This window comes from Rhinopithecus bieti, unplaced genomic scaffold, assembly GCF_001698545.2.
Source record: "Rhinopithecus bieti isolate Rb0 unplaced genomic scaffold, ASM169854v2 scaffold_23918, whole genome shotgun sequence".
Lineage (NCBI taxonomy): Eukaryota > Metazoa > Chordata > Mammalia > Primates > Cercopithecidae > Rhinopithecus > Rhinopithecus bieti.
In genome coordinates, this window is record NW_016811178.1 from 699,857 (window position 1) to 718,638 (window position 18,782).

General features: G+C 43.9%; 1 protein-coding gene across 1 annotated transcript in view; it reads right to left on the reverse strand.

The window, feature by feature from the left end:
- Positions 1-14,653, reverse strand: part of ATIC (5-aminoimidazole-4-carboxamide ribonucleotide formyltransferase/IMP cyclohydrolase) — a 37,364-nt gene extending 22,711 nt beyond the window's left edge. The window contains 7 exon segments of the mRNA XM_017893526.1: positions 2-158; positions 838-989; positions 1,778-1,866; positions 6,349-6,415; positions 8,159-8,235; positions 14,064-14,190; positions 14,510-14,653. Of these exon segments, the coding sequence (XP_017749015.1) occupies positions 2-158; positions 838-989; positions 1,778-1,866; positions 6,349-6,415; positions 8,159-8,235; positions 14,064-14,190; positions 14,510-14,528 (688 nt within the window). The 5' untranslated portion in view covers positions 14,529-14,653.
- Between the last annotated feature and the right edge of the window lie 4,129 nt (positions 14,654-18,782).

The window sequence follows — 18,782 nt, forward strand, 5'->3', positions numbered from 1 at the left end:
CCTGTGATGGGAAGCTTGGGCTTCAGTGTGTACAGCTGGGCAGGGGTCTGATGAGGATTCATTCCATACCGCAAGGGCATCTGAGATATGCCTTTGCTGTACTGTTTCCTGAAATAATCTGAAATTGCTTCATCATATTGTGCCGTATGAGTGAATGCCTACAAAAAGCGTAAGTTTTGTGAGACACTAGCAGCACTTTCCAAAGCGGGGACAAGACGGTTTTCTAGGTCCACAGCAAACAAGATCTCCTCACCTTTCAGTGCTACGTGGTGGCTGCACAACATGATGACACCATGAATGACACCAAAGCAATGAATGACCCAACAAATTACCCCTTTCCAATTCTCTTTCAATCTTTTTTTTTTTTTTTTTGAGACAAAGTCTCACTCTGCCACCCAGGCTAGAGTGCAGTGGTGTGATCTCGGCTCACTGCAACTTCCGCCTCCTGGGTTCAAGCGATTCTCCTGCCTCAGTCTCCAGAGCAGTTGGGATTACAGGCATACACCACTACACCCAGCTAATTTTTGTATTTTTAGTAGAAACGGGGTTTCACCATGTTGGCCAGGCTGGTCTCGAACTCCTGATCTCAGGTGATCCGCCAGCCTCGGCCTCCCAAAGTGCTGGGATTACAGGTGTGAACCACCGCGCCGGCCCTCTTTCAATCTCTGTGACAGAATACCTCTGTAATAGCTGGTCTCTCAATTTTTAACAAAAGGACAGCAACTCCACACAGAGCTTTGGTAGGTGATGCAATCTACCAAGAATTGAATACTGCCTGGTCTGGCAAACGCTGAACTCCATCGATATAAATCACAGTATCATGAAAGTGCATCCCACCTTCAAGGCTAACTGGCGTCTAGTCTCCAAGGAGGTGTCCTTACTCTCGGAGCTCTGCATCTCTGTGGACACCGCCACATAGTCCTCTGGTTCACACACTACTGTCACTCGAGCATGGTTTTTGGCTGCAGCTCTCAGTAAGGTTACCCCACCTTTGAAGAACAAAAGACGTATTGATTTTTGTATGGCCCTATCAGCTTATGAACCTCTTTCAGATAAAGTCATTGTGCATGTACTTCCATTTTAATTCTTGACTTAAAAATCAGGAAAATAAGCTGGGGGCACGGTGGCTCACACCTGGAATTCCAGCACTTTGGGAGGCTGAGGCAGATGGATTACCTGAGGTCAGGAGTTCGACACCAGCCTGGCCAACATGGCAAAACCCCGTCTCTGCTAAAAATAAAAAAAAAATTAGCTGGGCTTGGTGGTGTGCGCTTGTAATCCCAGATGAATCTCTGCACACAAAAATTAGCTTAGAAAATATAAATGAGGCCGGACGCGGTGGCTCATGCCTGTAATCCCAGCACTTTGGGAGGCCAAGGCAGGTGGATCACGAGGTCAGGAGATCAAGACCATCCTGGCTAACACGGTGAAACCCCATCTCTACTAAACAAACTACAAAAAATTAGCCGGGCGTGCTGGCGGGCACCTATAGTTCCAGCTACTCGGGGGACTGAGGCAAGAGAATGGCGTGAACCCGGGAGGCGGAGCTTGCAGTAAGCCGAGATCGTGCCACTGCACTCCAGCCTGGGCGACAGAGCCAGACTCCATCTCAAAAAAAATAAAAAAAGAAAATATAAATGAATTATAGTAATCCCAAAACACAATCCAGAAGTAGCTATTTTCTATTTCCTCAGTAATGAAAGTCAAAATGAAATCTCACTAAAATGTAAATAATTCTCTCCTCTCTCAGTCTTCTAAAATGGTTTTTCTGACTTACCAATGTCAATTTGCTCCACAGCCTCCTCAACAGTTACACCTGGAGAAGCCACTGTCTTCACAAAGGGATAGAGATTGCAGGCAACAACTCTAAAGCAAAGACAAATCTGGCTGTCATTAAAAACCCCACTCATGTGGTTTCTAGCTATCTAGGAAAAAAACAAGTCAGTACTATTAACGTAACCAAAATCCATACAGAACTAAAATATAAATTGTGAGCCTGACATTTTAGAGTTCTAACGAGTGTGTTAAAAAGTCAGGGTGTCCTGCTGGGGTCGAGCAGAGGGAATTTAGTCAGCAGGTGCTCTCCGGATCTGGATACACAGTACTCCCTCCACTTCACACTGCAACGCTGCTGCTTGCGTAACCTTAGCTACCCCGAACCACCAAGCCATCAAAAATTTATAAAACATTTTAATACAAGTATAAAGTACAAGATTACAGACATCCGCATTTTGGAATGTGATCACTATTATTCAGAACATTAGAATTTAGATTCTTTTCCAATGGATTGGTACAATGATGAAAAATATCAGAGCATTCTAAGGGTGAAACATTTGTTTTGCCTTCAGAGAGGTCATAAAAATGATGGTAACAGGAATGCCAAAAGAATAATTTAAAATACAGAAGTAATCTAAAATTAACAATTAGTGAAGTACAATTCCACTCCTAGGCCTGTAGTGCGAGGAGCTCTGGGGGCAGGCTCCCTAGCCAAACAAGCCTAACTTGAAAACTAATTAAAAACAAAAAACAGAAGAACAGAAGAGGAGGGGACACACTTTGCAGCTCACCTTTATTAAGTCTACTGCCCTCCTACTAAAACCAGACAAATGGCCGTGCGCGGTGGCTCAAGCCTGTAATCCCAGCACTTTGGGAGGCCGAGACGGGCGGATCACGAGGTCGGGAGATCGAGACCATCCTGGCTAACATGGTGAAACCCATCTCTACTAAAAAAATATAAAAAACTAGCCGGGCGAGGTGGCGGGCACCTGTAGTCCCAGCTACTGGGGAGGCTGAGGCAGGAGAATGGCGTAAACCCGAGAGGCGGAGTTTGCAGTGAGCTGAGATCTGGCCACTGCACTCCAGCCTGGGCGACAGAGTGAGACTCTGTCTCAAAAAAAAAAAAAAAAAAAAAAAAAACCAGACAAATGTCACAAGAAAACTAGAGATCAGTATCTCTTAGGTACGTACCTTCACACAAAAACCCTCAACAAAACACTAACAAACTGCATCTAGAAAAACGGAAAACCACCTGATCATCTCAATAGATGTACAAAAGGATTTGACAAAATTCAACAGCTATTCATATAAAATATTCAACTAATTAAAAATAGAAGAGAACTTACTGAACATGACAAAGAGTAAGAAAAACCCACAGCTAACAACATACTTGATGGTGAAAGACTAAATACTGTTCCCCTAAACTCAGAAATAAGATAGGAGGCTGAGCCGGTGGCTCACACATGTAATCCCAGCACTTTGGGAGGCCAAGCCAGGCGGATCACTTGAGGTCAGAAGTCTGAGACCAGCCTAGTCAATATGGTGAAACCCCGTCTCTACTAAAAATACAAAAATTAGTCGGGCAAGGTGGCACACACTTGTAATCCCAGCACTTTGGGAGGCTGAGGAGAGCAGATCACCTGAGGTTGGGAGTTCAAGACCAGCCTGACCAACATGGAGAAGCCCAGTCTCTACTAACAATACAAAATTAGCTGGGCAAAGTGGCACATGCCTGTAATCCCAGTTACTTGGGAGGCTGAAGCAGGAGAATCACTTGAACCCGGGAGGTGGAGGTCAGTGAGCCAAGATCACGCAGTTACACTCCAACTCGGGTGACAAGAGCAAAACTCCGTCTTAAAAAAAGGAACAAAACAATAACGTCCATTCTTACCACTTCTACTGAACACTGTACTAGAAGTTCTAGCCAGGGCAATTAGCAAAGAAAAGAAAAGAAAAGGCATCAGGACTGGAAAGAAAGCAGTGAAGTTATCTCTATTTGCAGATGATATCATCTAGTATACCGAAAGTCCCAAATTCACAAAAATAACCTCTTAGCACTAATAAATGAGTTCAGCAAAGCCACAGGATACATGAATAATATATAAAATTCAATTGTATTAAAATATACATTGGCAATGAATGAAAAAAATTAAGAAAACAATTCTACTTCACAAGACAATGTTAAAAGAAATTAAAGACAATCTAAATGAATAGAAAGACACCTCATGTTTACGGACTGGAAAATTTAATATTCTTACGATGGCAACATTTCCCAAATTGATCGATAGATTCAACACAATCCCTATGAAAATTCCAACTGCGTTGTTTTGCAGAAATGGACAAGCTGATACTAAAAATCATGTGGAAATACAAGGGACCCCGAAGAGTCAAAGCCATTCTTGAATAAGAAAAAGGAAGTTGGAGGACTCACACTTGCTGATTTCAAAATTCATTACCAACCTGTATAATAGTGTAGTACTGGCATAACAACAGGCACACAGACCATGGGTGCCAAGACCATTCAACTGGGCAAAGAACAGTCTTTTCAACAAACGATTTTGAGACAACTGGACAGCCACAAACAAAGTAAGACTTCTATTTCATGTCTGTATATAAATATTAACTTAAAATGAAACAAAGACTGAAGTATAATAGTTAACACTAAAATAACTCTTAAAAGAAATGTACACAGGCCGGGTGCAGTGGCTCACGCTTGTAATTCCAGCACTTTGGGAGGCCGAGGCCGAGGCGGGTAGATCACCTGAGGTCAGAAGTTCGAGACCAGCCTGGTCAACATGGAGAAACTCCATCTCTACTAAAAACACAAAACAATTAGCTGGGCATGGTAGCAGGCGCCTGTAATCCCAGCTACTTGGGAGGCTGAAGCATGAGAATCACTTGAACTCGGGAGGCAGAAGTTGCAGTGAGCCAAGATCATACCACTGTACTCCAGCCTGGGCAACAAGAGGGAAACTCCATCTCAAAAAAAAAAAAAAAGAAAGAAAATATACACAAAAATCTTCATCACTGAGGATTAGACAATGGTTTCTTAGATATGACACCATTAACACAAGCAACAAAAAAATAAACAAATTCAACATCATCAAAATTAAAAACTTTTGTGGGCTGGGCGTGGTGGCTCACACCTGTAATCCCAGCACTTTGGGAGGCCAAGACGGGCGCATCACCTGAGGTCAGGAGTTCAAGACCAACCTGGGATGTGGCAATTAATATGGTTTGGGATGTGTGTCCTCTCCAAATCTCATTTTGAAATGTGATCCCCAATGTTGGAGGTGTGGCCTGGTGGGAGGGTCACAAGGGCAGATCCCTTATGAATGGCTTGGTGCCCTCCCCATAATGAGTCTTCACTCTGAGTTCATGTAGAGCTGGTTGTTTAAAAGAGCCAGGAAGGCCAGGCGTGGTGGCTCACACCTAATTCCAGCACTTTGGGAGGCCAAGGTGGGTGGATCATTTGAGGTCAGGAGTTCTGAGACCAGCCTGACCAATATGGTGAAACCCCATCTCTACTAAAATAGTAAAATGAACTGGGCGTGGTGAGAAATGCCTATAATCTCAGCTACTCAGGAGGCTGAGGCAGGAGAATCACTTGAATGCGAGAGGCAGAGGTTGCAGTGAGCCAAGGTCATGCCACTGAACTCCAACCTGAGCAACAGAGCGAGACCCCGTCTCAAAATAAAATAAAATTAAATTAAGAATAAAATTTAAAAAGTAAAAGAGCCGGGCAACTCCTCCTCTCCCTCTCTCTTGTTTCTTCTCTCAAGTGATATGCCAGCTCCCCCTCTGCCTTCCACTGTGACTGTAAGCTTCCTGAAGCCCTTACCAGAAGCTGACGCTGGCAACATGCTTCTTGTACCGTCTGTAGAACCATGAGCCAAAATAAACCTATTTTTATAAATTACCCAGCTTCTAGTATTCCTTTATAGCAATGCAGAATAGACTAACACAGTAATGGTTGCACAACTTCTGTGAACCACTGATTTGTACATTTTAAATTGGTGAGTTGTATGGTATGTGGATTAGATCTCAGTAAAGCTATTATGTATATTTAAGAGAAACAGCCAGTATCTTTATGCAAATAACTCAGTTAGTTGTGCAAGTTGATAATCCCTAATAGGAAAACCTGAAATCTGAAACGCTCCAAAATCTGAAATGCTCCAAAACCTGAAACTTTTTGCATGTCAACACGACACTCAGAGGAAATGCTCACTGGGGCATTTAGGATTTCTGAGGGATGCTCAACTGATATGTTATCACAAATATTCCAAAATCTGAAGAAATCTGAAATCCAAGACACTTCTGGGTCCCAAGCATTTCAGATAGGGGTTACTCAACCTATACATACTAAGATTTAGATTCTAACTTCCTAAAAACTTTAAGTATGTATTTTGGTTATATAAATCCGGCCAAACCAAAATGCTTACACACATACAAAGTCACACAGAAGGCAGGCAGTAAAGGTTTATAGTGAGTAAGAAAAACCAGGGATACCAGGTTTGGCACAGTCTTTGTCATTGGTCATAATGTGTTAAAAGTTCAATTTCAGGTTTTTACCTTATAAGATTGAAATCAAGTCTTGTCATGTCAGCATTATCTTCTGGGATATTACGAGCCAGGATTCCTAATTTAACAAAGTTAAACCAAGTATTAGGTTCAAAAAACAAGTAAGATTAAGGAATTTCTTTCAACATAGTGTCTTCAATCAAATTAAATCCTCTTGATTAAAACAAAATTTTTTTTTTTTTTTTTTTTTTGAGATGGTCTCGCTCTATCACCCAGGCTGGATTGCAGTGGCGTAATCACAACTCACTACAGCCCTAACCTCCGGGGCTCAAGCAATCCTCCTACCTCAGCCTCCCAAGTAGCTGGGACTACAGGCATGCACCACCACACCCAGCTGGTCTTTTTAATTTTTTAAAGAGAAGAGGGGTATTGCCGTGTTGCCCAGGGTGATCTTAAACTCCTGGGCTCAAGCAATTCTCCTGTCTCAGCTCTCAAAGTGCTGGGACTACAGGCAAGAGCCACCATGCCCAGCATAATATTCTTAAAGAATATCAAACATATAGTTGAGGAGTTATCAGACCAAAAAATCAGGATTAACAGATATATTTGGCTGGCCACAGTGGCTCATGCCTGTAATACCAGCACTTTGGGAGGCTAAGGTGGGGGATTGCTTGAGCCCAGGAGTTCGAGACCAGCCTGGGCAACAAGGTGAGACCCCCCTTCTCTATAAAAAATACAAGAATTGCCGGGCGCGGTGGCTCAAGCCTGTAATCCCAGCACTATGGGAGGCCGAGACGAGCAGATCACGAGGTCAGGAGATTGAGACCATCCTGGCTAACACGGTGAAACCCTGTCTCCACTAAAAAATACAAAAAACTAGCCGGGTGAGGTGGCGGGCGCCTATAGTCCCAGCTACTCGGGAGGCTGAGGCAGGAGAATGGCATAAACCCGGGAGGCGGAGCTTGCGGTGAGCTGAGATCTGGCCACTGCACTCTAGCCCGGGTGACAGAGCAAGACTCCGTCTCAAAAAAAAAAAAAAAAAAATACAAGAATTAGTTGGTCGTGGTGGCATATGCCTCTAGTCCCAGCTACTTGGGAGGCTGAGGTGGGAGAACTGCTTGAGCCTGGAAGGCAGGCAGAGGCTATAGCGAGCCGTGATCGCACCATTGCACTCCAGCCTGGGCAAGAGTGGGACCCTGTCTCAAAAAAAAAAAAAAAAAAAAATACATTTAAAAATCTTTTCTTCAGTTCTTGATCCCCTTTTCTTGAGCAATAAAATATAAAAAAGGCAAATGGAATTTTACAAAACTGTTGCTAGTTCCAGAACAGTCTATGCGTTCCTGTAAGTCAATGGATGTCTGATGATCTGTAGCCATTCAGCTTTATTCACCAAATCATACCACAACTGACAAACTAGGGTATCAGTTTCTTGTCACTTTGGTTTATATATAGTTCATTCTCAGGTGAATGAACAAATGTAAAGCACTTTGAAAAAACATTCTTTTGCAAGTCGGTTACATTGTGATGCTTCATTCTAAGTTTGAACTATTTTAAAAGTCTTTTCATACTATGAAATCTAAATATCTTCAGCCACTCGAGCAGGAAATACCAGCCTCTAAATTAGGCATCAGGTGAGGAGTAATAGCAAGCAGAGGAAAACAATCTGAATTCATCAAGTAGTAAGACAAGCCGGATTTTAAACTAGTTCTAACGTATTATGAAATTTGTCAGCAACTTCGTAACATTAACTTCATATGCAAATTTCTCTTGAGCCTTTTTCTTCCTTTATTTTAGGACGTTATCAACTAAAATATTCCTGGAAACCACTGACTGTTCTACACGAAAGATACCAACCACTTACCAGCATGGACTGCAGGATGCAAAGTTTTCACACGTCCCCCCAACATTTCGGGAAATCCTGTCAACTCGGAGACATCTCTGAAAAACAGATAAACAGAAGAGTACTAGTGGTGTGGCTGAACTCTTATTTTACACTATTCAAAGCATCTACTGTTTCCATTTCAAGAGATTTTGAGCGTGAATTCAACAAGAAAATTCTGATTTTTTAAGTCTTTCACTATATTTGATTTCTTAAGTAAAATTCTATTAACTTTCCAAAAAAAAGGTTATTTAACATATTTCCTAACTGTTGTGTATGTTCAGGGATAACTGGTAACTATCACAGCATTGGTTTTATAATTTTCAGAGAATTTAGAAACTGAATCATAAGCCACACTCATTAAATATTACTAAGAAATACAATTGAGAAGTTGGCAGTATGTAACAAAAAGCATTAGAAATATCCTTGGCCGGGCACAGTGGTTCATGGCTGTAAACCCAGCATTTTGGAAGGCCAAGGCAGATGGATCACCTGAGTTGGGGAGTTCAAGCCAGCCTGGACAACATGATGAAACCCATCTCTACTAAAAAAATACAAAAAATTAGCCGAGCGTGGTGGCAGGCACCTATAATCCCAGCTACTCTGGAGGCTGAGGCAGGAGAATCACTTGCACCCAGGAGATGCAGGTTGCAGTGAACTGAGACCATGCCACTGCACTCCGGCCTGGGCGACAGAGCAAGACTCTAATCTCAAAAAACAACAAGAACAACACATGAAGATAGCATATCAAGTGAGTGAAGACATAAAAGACTATTTAATAAAGTGGTGGTATTGGAATAACTGGTTAAAACCACACAAAAATACATTCCGTATGAATCAAAGGTTTAAGCATTTAAAAAATCATGTATGTAGCAAAATTAAATATGTATAATATTCTTTGCAATTATTAAACAAAAGATTGAGAGGTCTGATTACAGAAATGTCAAATAAAAAGTTTTACATGGAGAAAAAAAGTAAACTAGAAAAAATAATCACACAATGTGACAAAGGGTCAAGTGAAGGACTGTATTTAAATATTAATCTGTATCACCAAGCTGACCCCTAGAAAGTTGTAACCATGAACACTCTGGCAGACTTTTTAAGTTGTAATGGTGTGTAAAAATGTCCACAATATATAAGAAAAAATAAAGCAGGGGCTGGGTGGGGTGGCTCACACCTGTAATCCCAGCACTTTGGCAGACCAAGGCAGATGGATCACCTGAGGTCGAGTTCGAGACCAGCCTGGCCAACATGGTGAAATCCTACCTCTACTAAAAATACAAAATTAGGCAGGCATGGTGGTGCATGCCTGTAATCCCAGCTACTTGGAAGGCTGAGGCAGGAAAATTGCTTGAACCCAGGAGGTGGAGGTTGCAGTGAGCCAAGATCATGCCACTGCATTTCAACCTGGGCAACAACAGCGAAACTCCATCTCAAAAAATAAATAAATAAATAAACATAAATAAAGCAGGAAGCAAAACTGCATCTATCTTCTGTGTAAGCTATGAAATAAAGTGCATGCTTATAAAATGCTAGAAGAAAATATATTAACACGTTAAGAATTACAATCCATTTTTACTACCTTCTTTACAGTTTTCCACACTTTCGAATTTTCTACAATCAACATACATAGCTTTTTTTGAGATGGGATCTCACTATGTTGCCCAGACTGGAGTACAGTGGTTATTCACACGTACAACCACAGTGCATGGCCGCCTAGAACTCCTGGGCTTAAGTAATCCTCCAAGTAGCTGAGACTATAATAAACACTTTAAAGTAGCAAGTTCTGCCAGTAAGATATGGAATTTCCTGGGTAGATGCTCCTATTAAGGGGAGCCATTTACAAAAGACTGGTGTTTGACCAATGATGACACACATAGTTCCAACATCCACAAACTGGTGACATAAATGTTCAAATTCAAAATTTATTTTCCTGGGGTTCAGGAAATAAAATCCATTTCCTCCAAATGAAGACAGTCACTTAAAACTTAGAGAAGGTGGATTTACTTCTAGAATTAAACCTTTGGGGTAATTAAAAAGCTTGCTATTCCTTTGAACTGAAGAACTTATACATAATGGCTGTAGTCTTGGGAAATAATTCTATGTATGCTCACTGCTGTATACTCACTAATTAAAATCCAATGAAAATCCATCAGTTTACCTCATGGCGAGGTAATGGTTAACTTCCTGGGATAAAATGATTGTAGATAACACTACCCAAAACTATGCTCAGAAGCAGCCTCAGAACCAAGATCTTTTTTTTTTTTTTTTTTTTGAGACAGGGTTTCTTTCTGTTACCCAGGCTGGAGTGTAGTGGCAGAATCTCAGCTCACTGCAACCTCCACCTCCTGGGTTTAAGCAATTCTCCTGCCTCAGCCTCCTGAGTAGCTGGGATTACAGGTGCACACCACCACACCTGACTGATTCTTTTCTGTATTTTTAGCAGAGATGGGGTTTCCCCATGTTGGCCAGGCTGGGCTCAAACTCCTGACCTCAGATGATCCGCCAGCCTCAGCCTCCCAAAGTGCTGGGATTACAGGCATGAGCCACTGCGCCCAGCCAGAACCAAGATCTTGTCCAGGCACGGTGGCTCACACCTGTAATCCCAGCACTTTGGGAGGCCAAGGCAGGCATAATCGCTTAAGCCCAGAAGGTCAAGACCAGACGGACAACATGGTGAAACCATCTCTATTAAAAATACAAAAATTAGTCAGGCATGCTGGTGTGCACCTGTAGTCCCAGCTACTCAGGAGGCTGAAGTAGAAGGATTGCTTGAGCCTGGGAGTTGGAGGCTGCAATGAGCCATGATTGTGCCACTGCACTCCAGCCTGGGCGACAGAGCAAGACTCTCTCAAAAAAAAAAAAAAAAAAAATTAACTTTCTCCCGCCCTCTTGCCTCTCACCCTTCATTCTTCCCTGAAGTCACAAAAACCAGAATTTCTCTTCCCCAGGGCAGGTTACAGAAACTAGAACCCCTTTTCCTAAAGTCAGTCATAAAAATTAAACTTATGATTCTGACTTACCCCTGGCTTTCTGTCTAGGAGCTGGCCATAAAGAAATCCTCTCATCTCCTTGCCCAATAGTAGGACAGGAGACCCTGTTGGAGGGCAGGGTGGAGAAGGAATTTTAGAGATGCCAAGAAGAATCTGGACAGACAGGCTTTCCTGGCTTTCTCCACCTCAGTCTACTAGCATACAGCATATCCTTGCTGTCCAATCATACTTCTACCTTCTGTGCATTCGTTGTTGCACCTAAACATAAAAATGGATGGTTTTCCCTCTATCTCTGGGTCTTCATTCTGAAGGCTCTTGTGTCATGCAAAACTTTGTTAAATAAATTTGTTATGCTTTTCTGATTATAATCTGTCTTCTCTTATAAAAATATTGGTCATGATTGGCCGGGCGCGGTGGCTCAAGCCTGTAATCCCAGCACTTTGGGAGGCCGAGACGGGTGGATCACAAGGTCAGGAGATCGAGATCATCCTGGTGAACACGGTGAAACCCCGTCTCTACTAAAAAATACAAAAAACTAGCCGGGTGAGGTGGCGGGTGCCTGTAGTCCCAGCCACTCGGGAGGCTGAGGCAGGAGAATGGCGTGAACCTGGGAGGCGGAGCTTGCAGTGAGCTGAGATCCGGCCACTGCACTCCAGCCTGGGCGACAGAGGGAGACTCCGTCTCAAAAAAAAAAAAAAAAAAAAAAATTGGTCGTGACACCTTTCCACCCCTACAAAATCTTGGCCTCGGGTGTGGTGGCTCACACCTGTAATCCCAGCAGGCCAAGGCGGGCGGATCACTTGAGGTCAGGAGTTCGATATCAGCCTGGCCAACATGGTGAAACCCCGTCTCTACCAAAAATACAAAAAAATTAGCTGGCATGGTGGTGGGCACCTGTAATCCCAGCTACTTGGGAGCCTGAGGCAGGAGAACTGCTTGAACCTAGGAGGCAGAGGTTGCAGTGAGCTGAGACAGTGCCATTGCAATCCAGCCTGAGCAACAAGAGCGAAACTCCATCTCAAAAAAAATAAAATAAAATAAAATAAAACAAACTTGGCCTCTTACTAGCTGTGTAATCTCAAGCAAGTTACTTAACTACGTTGTGCTTAGTTTCCTTACCTATAAAATGGGGATAACAGCACCTACACTAAAAGTTGTTACAAGGACTCTAAGAGTTTATATATGTGAAATACCACTGCAACTGAATAAAATACCACTCCAACTGAATGTGGCCTTTGTTGCAGAAAAATCAAATGCTCCAAGTTGTTTACACTTCATTCAATGAACTTTACTGTGCTGGGTTCTAAATAAATCACTCATGGTGAACTTCTTATCCTTTCGTAGAAGAGAAACACATTTACATTTCCAGTTTTGAAAGAATATATGACCATAATGAAGATAAGTGAAGAGTGGGTAGAGGTACAGAAATAAGACTAATCAGTTGATAGGTACCTAAAGTGGGTGACAGATACAGGACACAAGGGATCATTACACTTTTCTACTTTTGTGTTTGAAGTGTTTCCATAATACAAAGTTTGGTGGGGAAAAAAAGAGACTACAGATGAGGATTTTGCTTAAAGAAGGTTCCATTACCATAGGAGGACCCAGTTTGGCCCAATGGAAAGAACGCAGGTCCGGACTTTGAATTCTCATTCGGTTCCTGATGAGCAAAGAGCCAACTTGCCTGCCATGATTCTCACAGGTTTCCCATGAAAACCACAGAGACAAGACACAAAAAGACATCGGATAATATAAAGTATGTGTTTGTTAACAAAGTAAGGCATTCTTACCATCTTGTTAAATTTAGGGAAGTTGTGTACTGCTCACATAGCTGAGAACTGCACAAAGAAAACCTACCTCTACATGGATCTAGAAACCAAGAAGCAAAATTTTCCACATGACAACAAAAAGCAGACAGATATCTTTCACCTCTTTCATTCTAGAATATATTTCAGTGGTGGGCATCTCGTTCCTCCAAACTCTCACTGTCGTTTATTAAATAGCTATCCTACAGTCTTTTTCATTTTCTACCTTTCAGTAGACTTACTCCCTCTCCTGCCAGAATGCCAGTCCCTGACGTCAGGAATGGCATCCTGCTTAATCATTTCTAAGTCCCTTCTTTCCATGGCCTAGTCGACTAATGAAGGGCTTGTGAAAGTGGGAATGAATGGTTTGCACCTTCATATGGTTACCAGAGATTCTAAGGGAAGGGAGGTAGATTGGAATCTTCATGATGTCAAGTTTTACTAAATCACCAAAGTAATTTTAGTTTTCCTTGCATAACAAGTGGCCCACCTAAGTTAATCTGTTTAAGGAAGTGGCTAAGACTAGGGTCCTAAAATCAGGAACAGCAGGGGTTCCAATCCCAGTTCTCCCTTACTCAACTTGTGCAGAAGTTGCTAAATCTCTCCAGTGTGTTGTCCAGGGTCTTTCTCTGTCGCCCAGGATGGAGTGCAATGGTGCAATCTCGGCTCACCACAACCTCTGCCTCCCAGGTTCAAGCGATTCTCCTGCCTCGGCCTCCCCAGTAGCTGCGATTACAGGCGTGTCCCACCACACCGGCTAATTTCAGTATTTCAAGTAGAGAAGGGGTTTCACCATGTTGGCCAGGCTGATCTCGAACTCCTGACCCTAAGTGATCCACCCACCTCGGCCTCCCAAAGTGCTGGGATTACAAGCATCAGCCAACGCGCCCGGTCGTCCAGGGTCTTAAAAGTTGGTAAATCTCTCTGAGCCTCATTTTTGTCTTCCATAAAGTGCAGAAGTATTGCACCAACCTCACAGCGCTACTGGGAGGAGTAAGTAAGGCATTTATTTAGCTCCTGGTGCCTGGAATACAATACTTCCTGGTTAATGTGATCACACTCCTTTCTGATGAACTAGCTGTGCCTTACCTGACTGCTAGACCAGCATCCCTGAGAGCTTTTGCAGTCCCTCCGGAAGCGACCAGATTCAAACCAAGAGAGGTCAGGTTTCTTGCAAATTCCACAAGGCCGGTTTTGTCAGAGACACTAAATAAGGCTGAAAGAGAAGACATTTTTTCTCATGACTCGCAGCACTTTGCACTGTGGTCTGCAAGGCCTTGGGAGGGTCTGGGGGAGGAGACTCTCGAATCGCAAGGCCAGCACCTGGACCCAGCGTTTGCAGGCCTGGCCCAGGCCTCCTCAGGTCCTACATCCGCGACCTGCTCTAAGGCGGGCCCCACGCAGGCTGGGGCCCGGCTGGGGCGCGGGGACGCTGGCTTTCGGTCCACAGCGCCGCCCCTGCGTGCCGGGTCCCGCCGCCGCCCATGGCGGGAGCTTGGGGGGCCACGAACCGCGCCGCTCCGCTAGGACCTCACCGAGCTGGCCAGGAGCCATGGCTGCAGGAACTGGGTTTTCGGGGCGAGCTGCAGGCAGCAGGGGCGGCACCACGTGCGAAGGGAGGAGGGAGACGGGGAGGTGCGGCTCAGGAAGCGGGTGGGCGGAGCTGTCTCCGGGCTTGTCACGTGGCCTGCCGGCCAGGCTCCGCGCCCTGCTCTGCTCAGTTTCAAACGCAAGATCCGCGCCCCGGGGCGGAAGGGAACGGCCGGGTGGGGCGGGGCTCTGCCTGGCGCGCCTGGGCGGGATGCTTGGGCTGGAAGGGATCCTGCCTGGGCGGGATGCTTGGGCTGGAAGGGATCCTGCCTGCGAGCCCAAAGTCCAGGCTTGGGAGCCACGATCTACCCAGGCCCCCAAAGTGAGGCCACCCCACGGCCTCTGGGGCAAACGCCTGTTATTCTAGGAAGCCTGTTCCCAGAGGCTAGAATGTACGTGAAAGTGCCAAAGCAACCATGCTGAAAACAAACTAAACAAAAGGAATAGTTCATATAGCGGCAAAGCTGGAAAGTATCTGGACAGTTATCTGCCATCCTCCGTTTTGTTTGTTGCTGTTTGTTGGTTTTTGTTTGTTTGTTTTGTTTTCTTTTGAGATGGAGTTTCGCTCTTGTTGCCCTGGCTGGAGTGCGATGGCGCGATCTCGGCTGTGTCACACGCAACCTGCAACCTCAGCCTCCCGGATTTAAGAGCTTCTCCTGCCTCAGCCTCCCGAGTAGTTGGAATTATAGGTAGGCGCCACGATGCCCGGCTAATTTTTGTATTTTTAGTAGACATGGGGTTTCGCCATGTTGGCCAAGCTGGTCTCAAACTCCTGACCTCAGGTGATCCGCCTGCCTCAGCCTCCCAAAGTGCTAGGATTACAGGAGTGAGCCACCACGCCCAGCCTGTTTTTTGTTTGTTTGCTTGCTTGCTTGTTTCTTTGTTTTGAGACAGGGTCTCGCTCTGTCTCCCAGACTGGAGTGCAGTGGCGCGATCTCAGCTCACTGCAACCTCTGCCTCCTGGGTTCAAGCGATTCTCCTGCCTCAGCCTCCCAAGTATCTGGCCCTACAGGCACTCACCACCAAGTCTGGCTAATTTTTGTATTTTTAGTAGAGTTGGGGTTTCGCCATTTTGGCTAGACTGGTCTCGAACTCCTGACCTTAGGTGATCCACCCGCCTTGGCCTCTCAAAGTGCTGAGATTGCAGGCGGAAGCCACCAGGCCCAGCCTAGAATCAATTTTTTGACCTCCAAATATGTTAACCCTTTGCTCTGAACACTTCTCACATTCCTACAAGGAATATATTAAGATTATCGCAGTGTCTTCAGTGTGTGTGCCAACTTTGAATTTAAAAAGGAAATTTCCTTGGCCAGTCAGGAAATTGAAAGCAGGGAAAGGAGAAAACAATGCTGACATTTATTGATAAGGGGAAATAAACAGTTGCGTAGGCATCAGGCATTTGTCTGTTATGTGAATTACAAATAGTTATTCGATTCAATACATTTTTATTGAGCCTTTTCTGCCTGGATGGCAGAAATACAGTGCCAGAAGACAGAGATAAATATCACCTAAGCACTATCCTCGAGGAGCTCATGATGGAATGAAAACATAGACACATGATGCATAACTAAAAATTATTAATAGAGGCCGGGCGCGGTGGCTCACGCTTGTAATCCCAGCACTTTGGGAGGTGGAGGCGGGCGGATCATGAGGTCAGGAGATCGAAACCATCCTGGCTAACACGGTGAAACCCCGCCTCTACTAAAAATACAAAAAATTAGCCGGACGTGGTGGTGGGCGCCTGTAGTTCCAGCTACTCGGGAGGCTGAGGCAGGAGAATGGCAGGAACCCGGGAGGCTGAGGCAAGAGAATGGCAGGAACCCGGGAGGCGGAGCTTGCAGTGAGCCGAGATCACACCACTGCTCTCCAGCCTGGGAGACAGAGCCAGACTCCCTCTCAAAAAAAAAAAAAAAAATAGCTGATCGTGATAGTGGGTGCCTGTGGTCCCAGCTACTCTGGAGGCTGAGGCAGGAGAATGGCGGGAACACAGGAGTGGGAGCTTGCAGTGAGTCAAGATCACGCCACTGCACTCCAGTCTGGGCAACAGAACGAGACTTTGTCTCAAAAAAAAAAAAAAAAAAATTAATAGAGAAAACACAGCACTAAACTAATTTTGTAGAGCTGCTTTCATTACAGACTCTTTGATTTATAGATGTTTATTCTGGGGCCTGATGCGGTGTCTCATGCCTGTAATCGCAGTGCTTTGGGAGGCAGAGATAGGAGAATCACTTGAGGGCAGGAGTTTGAGGCCAGCCTGGGCAACATAGTGCATGCCTGCAGTCCTAACTGCTTGAGAGGCTGAGGTGGGAGGAGTTCGAGGTTACAGTGAGCTGTGATTGCACAGCTGCATTTCAGCCTGGGCTACAGAGCAAGATCCTGTCTCTTAAAATTTTTAAAAAAATAACAGGCTGGGAGTGGTGGCTCATGTCTGTAATCCCAGCACTTTGGCAGACTGAAGCAGGTGGATCACTTGAGGTTAGGAGTTCGAGACCAGCCTGGCCAACAGGTGAAACCCCGTCTCTAATAAAATACAAAAAGTAGGTCGGGCACAGTGGCTCACACCTGTAATCCTAACACTTTGGGAGGCCAAGGCAGTTGGATTGCCTGAGCTCAGGAGTTCAAGACCAGCCATGGCAACATAGTGAAACACCATCTCTACTAAAAAAATACAAAAAATTAGCCAGACATGGTGGCGGTGCCTGTAAACCCAGCTACTCAAGAGGCTGAGGTGGGAGAATCGCTTGAACTGGGAGGCAGAGGCTGCCGTGAGCCGAGATAGTGCCTCTGAACTCAAGCCTGCACTACAGAGCGAGACTCTGTCTCAAAAAATAAAAATAAAGATATTTACTTTGATTAATTCTCCCATAGTTTTAGAATCCCGACTTGATAGGACTTAACATGTTACAAAAAGAGTAAATGAGTTTTTTACTAGCTTTGTGATCCTGGCCAAGTCACTCCATCTTTTGGGGACCTTTGTTGCTTTACCTGTAATATGGACATAGTATTTTTTCTGCAGTCTTCATCATATTTTAAGAAGCAAATTTAAGTACAGGTAGTCTACTGAAAGTACAAACTGCAAAGAGACTAATAAGAGTAAGATAGAGGTGTAATCTCCTTCTTGGTTCCCTTGGTCTGGTTAATCAGGTATCTTTCGGGGCACCAAAGTATGTCTTCAAAGATCTAGTCACCAGCAAGCTAGTGTTTTAGAAAAGGGAGATGTTCTCACAAAGATGAGAACGCATCTTTCACCAATGGTTTATTGCAGAATTATTGTTTCAGAAAGACAGAAAGGGTGTGTATACACTATAATGATTACATTTTCATTTCTTCTTACTTCACACACCTCCCAAAGGAAACTTGAAGACCCTGAAATCATATTAATATACCTTAAAATATTTAATGTACATGAATTGTTTCAGTTCTTTGGAGGTGTTATAATCTGGTTTTGCCCCTATGTTGTTTGTTTCTTGTGTAAACTCATCACTTTCTCTGAAAAACCTCCATCTCCCTTCCAAATCTTGGATCTCCTATTGGACTCTAAGGATTAATAAAGCTGCACCATCTTGGGCTGACTTGCTCCAAGGGTTTGTCCACTCAAGTGGATGTAGTTTGTCATATAAAGTGATTCCCAGGAGCCTGGTACAAAATTCCTCTCTATTGTGGTTCAGAAGATTAAACTAATTTATGACCTATTATGAAATTCAAACATTTTTCTTGAAGGTCCTGGAAGTGTTTGGAAATATAAAGCTGACAATAATGCAAAGAATGAATTGGAATAGTAGGAAGTAGAGAAACTGGTTAGGAAGGTTTTGCATCCACTCACACATAAGAAGGTGGAAAAGAGGTGATCTATGTGAGACAACTCAAAATGGGTACAATTAGCAGGATGTAGGGATCAATTAGATATAGGAAATATTAGAGAAAAGTGAGGATGACTCCATCATTTCTTGCTTCGTCATACGAGTAGCTGCTGAGGCAATACCTAAAATATAAAAATATATGTAAGAGAAAGAACAGTTGTGGCATGTGTTTATTTTAATTTAAGGTCAGCGTCAGCGGTTCGGTAATTATGTTTGCATTTCTAAATATTGATTTTAAAGTCTAGATAATTGGTGGACACAGTTAAAATCATACAGCAAATTGCTGGCAATACAAATGAAATTCAGGAATAAAAGTGAGGTTAGAGATAAATAAATGTGGAAAGTTAATGAAATTCAA